At 33.4% G+C, this 9621-nt stretch overlaps 1 protein-coding gene across 1 annotated transcript in view; it reads left to right on the forward strand.

Annotated features, from left to right (window-relative positions):
* The window catches only part of Capza2 (capping actin protein of muscle Z-line subunit alpha 2), a 29984-nt gene extending 21972 nt beyond the window's left edge, over positions 1–8012 (forward strand). Inside the window, exons 7-10 of the mRNA XM_069996619.1 lie at positions 782–860; positions 3381–3452; positions 5590–5652; positions 7078–8012. Coding sequence (XP_069852720.1) covers positions 782–860; positions 3381–3452; positions 5590–5652; positions 7078–7218 — 355 coding nt within the window. The 3' untranslated portion in view covers positions 7219–8012. The remainder of the gene's footprint in view (positions 1–781; positions 861–3380; positions 3453–5589; positions 5653–7077) is intronic.
* Positions 8013–9621: the final 1609 nt, after the last annotated feature.

Below are 9621 nucleotides of genomic sequence, written 5' to 3' on the forward strand. Positions count from 1 at the left end.
AAAATTGTGTATCTTGTGATCAGGGATAATAGTGGAAAACTCAGGGAAATTGGAAGGAGTAACATTGTCCAAAAGGAAGTGTACTTATTACCTGAATTGTGATATGGTAATCCCTCTGTACAACACCTTAATAATAACAGTAAAATTATATTTTAAACCTCTTTGCTAAACTGCTCTATTTTGTTAAGCTGTTTTGTATTGATTAAAAAATCACCATAATCTAAACATTACTCAGTTTATTCTTAAATATTAAGCTACTTTTGATAGACGCTATTTTTGACTTAAAGAAATAGCTTAACATTTTTCTTCAAGAAGTATTTTACATGATTTAGATGTGAAGGTTAGCAACTTTAGGATTCTCATATTACACCCATTATTCAGGGCCTGGATGCTGTTCCTGAGCTCTTTTACTCAAAGCTTGCCTTCTTACCACTTTGAGCTACAGCACCACTTCTGGTTTTCTGGTGGTTAATAGTCTCATAGACTTGCCCAGGCTGGCTTTGAACCGTGATCCTCAGATCTCAGCATCCTGAATAGATGAGCATGAGCCACCAGTACCTAGCCTCTGTGTTTTCTTATTAGCAGAGTGAAGATTAACTATGTCTCATAACTGAACTTAATCTTTTGATTCCTTTGAAAATTTTGATGGTTAAAAAAATCAGTGTCCAGCATTTCTTTCTCACATTCCCTTATACTATAGCATTAAATTTAAATTTGAAAATTAATATTGATTCAAATTATTTTCCCTACCTTATTTACAGCTGCTGTTTTTATTTTTAAGGAATGGTCGTTGGAGGTCAGAATGGAAGTTTACAGTCAGTCCTTCAAGCACTCAAGTGGTTGGCATCTTGAAAATTCAGGTATGTAATAAGGAATTTGCTTATGATCTCTACATGGTTTCTTAACAAAGAAACGGCTAATTTATAAGCTTATATTTTCATAGTACACAATATTCTTTCCTGTCCAGACTTGTTTTAGGGCAAAGGGAAAAACAAATAGTGCTGTTTCACATGTTAAGTAACATTGCATTTTGTTCCCTAATCATCAGAAATCTGCAAAGATAGTTGACAGATTCTAAAACACAGCTAAAATTAGATGTTACCATTTGCTCTTCTCATAATTTGTTCGTAAGTATCTGATATTTGAATTATGCTCCCCTGTCATCTAAATTGACTGTTAGTGGTTGAAGTACAATATTAATATATGCATGTATAAATACATCTTGCAAGTCATATTGTATTTATATTTTGTTACATATTACATCTGTATTCTAAATATCTTCTGTACTGGTATTTGGTTTCTTATAAAACTCAGTAGAATTAAATTATTAAAGTAACCTTTAATGTTTATAAAATAATTTGAATGTAAATACCAGTATACATTACCATAAGTTAAAGGAAAATACTGACTAGTCTTCCTATTTTGGTTCACTTATTAGATCAATACATTTATGGATCAACTACCATGAAAAATTACATGCTATGAACTGTAAAGGAATAAAGACGAATTAGACACTGCAGCTCTGTTACCTTTGATACATATTTCTAGTCTTATATCTCATTGTCTTTAAGTCTTGGTGCCTGGTCCATTAGGGATGAGAGAATAGAAGTTAGAGTTTTAAATCATTTGTTTGACATCAGGAAGTCGTGTAAGCTCTTTCAGCTTACTTTTTTTATTTCTTAAAAGAACAGCATTTTAAAAACTTATATAGGGGCTGGGAATGTGGCTCAGTGGTATGGTGCTTGCCTAGCATGCATGAAGCCCTGGGTTAGATTCCCCAGCACCACATACACAGAAAAAGCCAGAAGTGGCACTGTGACTCAAGTGGTAGAGTACTAGCCTTGAGCAAAACGTTCAGGGACGGTGCACAGATCCTGAGTTCAAGCCCCAGAATTGGCAAAAAATAAATAAAATAAAACTTGTATTCCTAGGCACTGGTGGTGTACACCTAATCCTAGCTACTCAAGAGGCTGAGATATGAGGATAGAGGTTCAAAGCCAATCCAGGCAGTAAAGTCTATGAGACTTTCATCTCCAGTTAACTAGCAAAAAGCCAGAAGTGAAGCTGTGGCTCAACTGGTAGAGTACTAGCCTTGAGTGAGAAAGCTACTGGACAGCATAGGCCTTGAGTTCAAGCCCCAGTACCAGAACAACAACAACAAAGCAAAAACTTGCATGATTTTTTTGAAGATTAATATGGATAAAATGGTGAGAACAGTGTCAGACACAGTTGTTCAGTAACATTAATATTGTTCCCTTTAATAGGTAGGCCTTAATAGCTCTTACCTAGATAATTACATCATTATCTTAAAATGATGTGGGCTGGACCAAATCTTGCTGAGAATAAGGATTGGAAGTTGCACAGTTCTGTCATCAACATTTAACAGCTGATTTGACGATTTTTTTATTTTGTTGAGTTACTGGATCTTTTGGCACCTTACAATCCATTTTTCACATTGCCATTAGAAGATACTTTTTCAAATTATTTTAAATCTGAATGCTACTTAGCTACTTAAGATTATTTGATGGTTGATTCTTATCTACTTGATAGCCCAGACATATATTTGCATACTATACAAGGCCCAAGTTGAGTTGTGTACTGCCTATATATTTCTTTACTATTACTCCCTTATCCCTGTTTTCCATGTATTCCAATCATAAATACCTCCAGCTCTTTCTGCAGATATATGCATGAGTTAACCTTCTCTCTCTCTCCTTTCCTTTTTCTTGCCTTTTCCTTTTACTTTCCCTGTTTCTTTTTGTGGTGATCCTGGTGCTTGAATTCTGGAGCTGGGCACTATCCCTAAGCATACGGCTAGTACTCTGCCATTTTAGCTACAGTTGCACTTCCAGCTTTTTGGTTGTTAATTGCAGAGAAGAGTCTCACAGACTTTCCTGATCCAGCTGGCTTTGAACCAAGTTCCTCAGGTCTCAGTCTCCTGAGTATCAGAATCATAGATGTGAGCCACTGGTACCTGGCTTTTTGTTTTTGTTTTTTTAATCTCTGTTTACAACCTTATATAGTAGTATTTATAATAATAAATGTTTGATGAATAATTTGTCTTTGAATTTGAGGAAATAAATAGTTTGTGGAAATGGAAGCAGTGCTGAAATATTGTGTGCTCAATTTTAGACAGCTTAGGTGTTGGTGTTCATACAATGGCTATGAAGTAAAAACAGCTAACCAATTGCAGGTCTACCAATTGCAGGAACATTTTAACCTGTCTCCTCACTATAGACTGAACGTGGGAAGACTTTTACTGGAGTTGGGATGTTGGGACTAGAGCTGAAATGGGTGGTCAGCTGCCTCAGTGTGATTGCTTGGCACCTGAGGATCTTGATGATTCCTATAATGTTTTCCTTAATTTCTTTTTCCAATAGGTTCATTATTATGAAGATGGTAATGTTCAACTAGTGAGTCATAAAGATATACAAGATTTTCTAACAGTGTCTGTAAGTAATTCTATAAAATGAAAGCAATCTTATACTTCTATAAATTGACATTTGTTGAGTGAACATTTTAAATATTTTTGCTTTATATTATTTTCAGTAATTCAAGTTGGTAGGGAATTACAGTTCTATACCTACCTGTTTTTAGAATCTATATTAGATATATAATTCACGTATCAAGCAGTTTTTATTCTTTTTTAAAGTAAAATGTTTTTAAATTAGTAAGATTATGCACCAGTTGCCATAACCTAATTTTCAAACATTTTCACCCTTCCCTTTCCCCTTCCTTTTCCTCTTCCACTTCCCCTTCTTCTTCGTTTCTTCCTTTTTCTTCTCTGTTGTGTTTTGGTGCCAGTACTAGGGCTTGAACTCAGGATGTTTCATTCTCAGCTGTTTTACACATGGCTAGCATACTTGAGCCACACCTCGAGACCAATTATTTTTCTGGTTAATTGGAGGTAGAGTCTTGAGGTCCTTTCTGCCTGACTGACTTCAGATGGTGATCCTCAGATATCAGCTACTCCTCCTGAGTAGCTAGGATTACAGGCATAGCCCCCAGCACCAACTTCTTTTCATGCTTCTTAGGTGAAATCATACCAATGAGTCACCTCCTATCTTTCCCAGCCCTAGATAAACTATCAGCCTACTTTCTGCTTCAGTGGATTTGTCTATTCTGGACCTTTCATGTGGCTAGAATCATGTGAAAAGTAATGTTTTATAACTTGCTACTTTCTACTGGGCATGTTTTCGGTGTTCATCTTTGTCAAATCATGTATTCAGTAGTTTATTCTTTCTAGTTGTCATCTATTGTATGGACATATACCTTTTATTTATTCATTTATCAATTGGTAGACATTTCTGTTTTCTACTAACTACAGCCATGGATGTTCTTATTATGTTTTTTTATTTAATATGGGATATGTGATTTGCAAATATTTTTACCCTTGTATGTTTTGTCTTTGTATCTTAATGGGATAATTTTCAGAGTAGGCTTGATATAGTCAGAATTGGTTATTTTCTTTTGTCATTTGTGCATTTGGTGTATTAATGGCCATCGCTCCCTAAACAAAGGATGTGATGACTTATTTCTGCTTTCTCCTGTGTTTGTGATTCTATAAACAATTTTTAAACTGGATTATATGTTGTAAGTTTAGCATGCATATTCAAGATTTTATTGTACTGGATTTTATTTCTCCACAGAGTTCTTTCACCAATCTTTTAATTCCTTATGAAGCATGTATAAATATGTTACCTGAGAAGACAGAGAACTAGTTTTTCTTCTGTGTTGGGTTTTTTGTTTCTTTTTGATTTTTGAGACAAGATCTTTCAGTGTAGCCTGGGTGTTTTGGTTTCTTGTTTGTTTGGTTTTTTAAAACATTTTTATTAGCACTTGGGAGATATCTACTTGGTGCTTTATAAATAGTACTTTTCCTTACAGAATTTGCAGTGAAATGTAATAATGTCTGGACTTCTAAGAGACATTGTATTTAGTATAGTTATATGTTGTATGTAATTGTCACTTATTTATATATCAAAAGTACCTTTGATGTATCCTTCTTGGGGAAGTTTGACATGGAAAGATAATTCTTAAGAGAAATTTGTTGAGTAAATAATAGATTGTGGAGATACATGTGTTAGTCATAGTAAGTAAAACTTGATTAATATTACACTTGATCTCATTTTTTTAGGATTTGTGGGTTTTTTCTTTGTAGAGTATTAATAGTTCACCCTAAACGTTAAAATATATTCTCCCTATTTGGTAGGATACATTTTTATTATTTCTTTGTTTTTTGGGTTTGGTATTTTTTTGTTTTGTTTTGCTTTTTGGATAAACGACAACTTCTTACACATAAAAGTTGTATATTGGCGTGCATGTTACATGTTACGCTTAAACTTTACTTGTGTATTATTAAAATTTAACTTAGCTTAACAAGAAATATACTGAGGCCTGCTTATTTTTATCAAATTTTATAATATATTTGCCTATTCCTTTGGATATAGAGTAATCAGCCTTATAGTTATCCCTTGTTATAATCCTCATCTGTGCTGCTTATTCAATTACAATATTTCATTAATAATACATACTTATTTTAAATAATAATGGCTTAGTTTTAAATAACTTAGTTACTTTTGTTCATAGAATGAGGTGCAAACAGCAAAAGAATTTATAAAGATTGTAGAAGCTGCAGAAAATGAATACCAGGTATGATTTTTTTGAACATTATTAATCTATTCACTTAGTAGTAATGCTGAATTGTACTTTTAACCATAATCTTCATTTCTTTTTTTTTTTTTTTTTCCTCTGGTGTGGGGCCTGAACTCTGGGACTTGGCACTGTCCCTCAGCTCTTTAGCTCAAGGCTAGTGCTCTACCACTTGAGCCACAGCGCCACTGCTGGCTTTTTCTGTTTATGTGGTGCTGAGGAATAGAATCCAGGGCCTCATGTATGCTAGGCCAGCATTCTACCACTGAGCCACCTTCCCATCCCCTTAACCATAATCTCCATTGTTTTATTATACAAGTTTTTTTTTTATATATTTGCTTTTAGTACAATGGTAAGGTTGTAATAAACAGTTTAAAAGAATGGTAAATACAGTAAATTCAATTAAGACTTTGTAATTTAAAAAATACTAAGACTCAAGACTGGTGGGTTGGTTCATTTCTGTAATCCTCGCTGCTTAGAATTGTGATTCAAGGACAGTCTGAGCATCTCAACTAAAATGCTCAGTGTGGTATCTCAAACCTTCAGCTACCTGGTGGTAGGCATAATAGGAAGATCATGGTCCGGGCTAGCAACAATGCAATTCTCTATTTTAAAAATAATGAAAGCAGGAAGAGCTGGAGATGTGAATCAAATAATAAGGTTCTTGGAGCTTAAGCTCCAATATGTCAAAAAATAAAGAATATTAGGATTTTCAGTTTGAGGCTAGCCTGGTCTATGTAGCAAGACCTTGTCTCCAAAAAATAGATTTAATTTCAGCTGAGTATAATTTCTAAATATTGCCCAAAATATTTCAAGATTTTACATGCCTATTTTATTTGATTGGCATTTTAATTTAAATGCTTTGTAAATGATTTGGACTGAAGGTAATCAGTTTAGTTTATATTTTGTGCTCTTATTTTTAGTGAATACTGATATTTGACCTCAGGGCTTGATACTTGCTCTGTTTACTTCTTTACTGCTCTCTAACACTTGAACCATGTCTCCAACTCTGTTTTTGTTGGTTACTTTAGAGGTGGAATCTCTAAAACTTTTTATTTCCAGTCTGGTTATGTGCCTTAGTCATCTGGATCTCAGCCTCTTGACTAACAAGGATTACAGGAATGAGCCACCAGCAATAATTTGTAATTGTTCTAACTGAAAGAGTAAAATATAAATAAATCCAATTTATAATTTCATTCCATAAAACATACTTATGATCATAGTAATAGTAATAATTTAATTATTCAAAGTGATCATTTTTTTTCTTATAGTTCCTTTTAATTGTTTTTAAATCCATATGAGATTTTTATTTGACTAAGAGCTGTAAAACAGGATGCTTAAGTAAAGGTTGTTATAAAAACATCTGTGTTATAAATTGTTTATGCTTTTCATTTACTTTAAACTTCTAACTATTGTTTTTCATAGACTGCCATCAGTGAGAATTACCAGACAATGTCAGACACTACTTTCAAAGCCTTACGTCGACAGTTGCCAGTTACACGTACTAAAATTGATTGGAACAAGATCCTTAGCTACAAGATCGGCAAAGAGATGCAGAATGCATAAGATGAACATTGCATGACCGGATCATTTCAGCGTCTTTGCGTTAAGAAAAAAAAAATTATTGCAAAAGTATTCAGAACTGTCAGACTGCCCAGTCATGGGCTGTTGCCATTTAAAATCACTGTAATTAATTAGTTTGGTTCGAGCACAAAGCTTAGCTAATCAACCCTTGTTTTTCACTTCTTTTGTTCTAAGAGGATTGAAAATGAATTTAGTTTAATTGCCTCTTACTTTGTTATTCCTTTCTTAAAAATGAAGAGATGATTCCTCTAGTTTATGGTGAAAAGTTTTTGAAGTATTTCGAAAGTATTTTACTTACTATAACCCTAAAAGTGTTGCCTTTTGGCTTACGAAATGGGTAACTTTTGCTATTAGCCCAATTCTTTTTAATGGGGTCACTAATGGACATTCTAGTTTAAGGTGGTTGATGGACTTAGCCATATATGCTGCTAAAGAAATTGTCTACCTTTTCTCCTCACCTCTTCCACTGATGAAAGACTGAGATTAGAGGGAAAGTGTTTTCTAGATCACTTTATGTTTAGACCTTTCAGTAAGGTTATTTAGCTAGCTTAGTGTTTAACTAAACTTTTTTTAAAACAAGGCCAAGATCTATTGCTGTTTTAAGATTCTGAAATTAAATGATAATACTTATTTCAGAAATGCATTTAATGCTTTTTTTCTTGTGACAGTTACGCAAATTAGCTTGAATTCCATATGTCCCTGAGTTATTTTTATCACAAAGCCACAAATGTATTATAACAAGGCAAATTGTAATATATATAATCCTGAACTCATGACCCTGTCTCAGTTTTTTTTTTTCCTTGGATTGATAAGTACTGAAATTCAGTGTGATGTTAAAAATGCAAATTTTCCTATTTATTTGAGTAGAAAAAGCACTTACTAGTGAGTCATATACTATTTTAAAATACTTTCTTTGGATATTGTAATTCTTAACTGGTTGTAAATTAGGAAAGCTGGGAGTACATATGGTATGCAGTTACATAGTCTTAAGTTTTTCCATTTTCCTATGCATCAGTAGCATGCTTGTAATATTTTTAAAAGTAGGTTTACTGATACTACAGGAGTTTCAAGCCTGTAGTGAATGTTAGTATTTACTACAAGGAGTTTTATGGTTTCATTCAGTAGTTTTGCTTCTTATACTTGAGTGGAATCCATTCCTCACATACTCCTACATGTCTGGGCCTGGAAATGTTTCTAAAAACAAAAAACAAAAAACACTTTTATTATGTATAATAAAATATTTCATTAGCTTGAATTGTATAGATTTTAAAAAAATTCTCAAAGCATGTTGTTTAATTTCTTTTAAAAATCATGTTGGGCTTTGAAAACATTGAGAATATAATACGAGATTATAACATTTTGGCTAAATCACTTTCTCATAGTTTTACTAGTTTTGACATAGTAGGATTCCTAAGGAAAATTAATTGCTAAAATTATTTTCTGTTTCCTTTTTTAAAAAGACATATCTAAAATATGATGGTGATTCTCAAGTAAATAATAGATAAAATTTGTAATTCATTAGCTTAGTTGGGTCATTTGGGCTATTAAGGGATTGTATCCCATAAAGGTCAATACTTTGGCTCTGTTTCCTAATGTAGAATAAAAAATAAGATTTAGCCAAAATAACTCAAAACATACGCCAAAATCATGTTTACTTAAGACTAGTTTTTATAGGCTATAAATGGTACCTTATTAAAGAAGAAAATCTAAAATACTCTATAGCTCATGGATACAACTTGAATAGGAACGTTAATAGCTGCTGTGTTAACTTAAGGTGTAGAAACAAAGGCAGAACCAGAGATAACAACAAGGGAAACTGGTGCAAAACAGGAAATAAAACCATTGAGAAGGATATTTGGAGCTTTGAGAAATTGTAGAAGATTGTGAACAGACCAACTAGGTGGTTATGGTCAGGAAGCTGGGCTATTTAGGAACTCAGTTTAAGATGTTATGAGTAATACCATGTCACAGTCAAATATAGGGGGAAAGGGCATAGAGGATGCTTTGGGTTTGAAGAATAGGCAAATGAATGAGCCTGAGAAGCAGTTGGACAGTTAGGCAAAAATGAATTACTGCTCACAATTGGTGGTAATTGATGGAACGCTTTATTAAGTGCAGGTATGGAGTGCATGAATTGAATTTAACGAAGGCTGTCATTTTGCCCAGGATGAAAAGGGTGAGATGACAGTGATAGTCTAAGGAGTTTAAAGTAGGTAAGCAGGGAAATGACATGAGAAGAGGGGAGGGATAGTTAAAACATGCAACAATCAACATTTACACTGAAGACTATATATAAAGAATGACCTAGAAATGTCAGAAGTAGAGGTTCTTGTGGGATGCTTAAATTTGAGAATGATCGGTTGTAAGTTGTGACTGGAAATGACT

Source organism: Dipodomys merriami, unplaced genomic scaffold (assembly GCF_024711535.1).
Source record: "Dipodomys merriami isolate MVZ:Mamm:240054 unplaced genomic scaffold, mDipMer1.0.p SCAF_5, whole genome shotgun sequence".
Lineage (NCBI taxonomy): Eukaryota > Metazoa > Chordata > Mammalia > Rodentia > Heteromyidae > Dipodomys > Dipodomys merriami.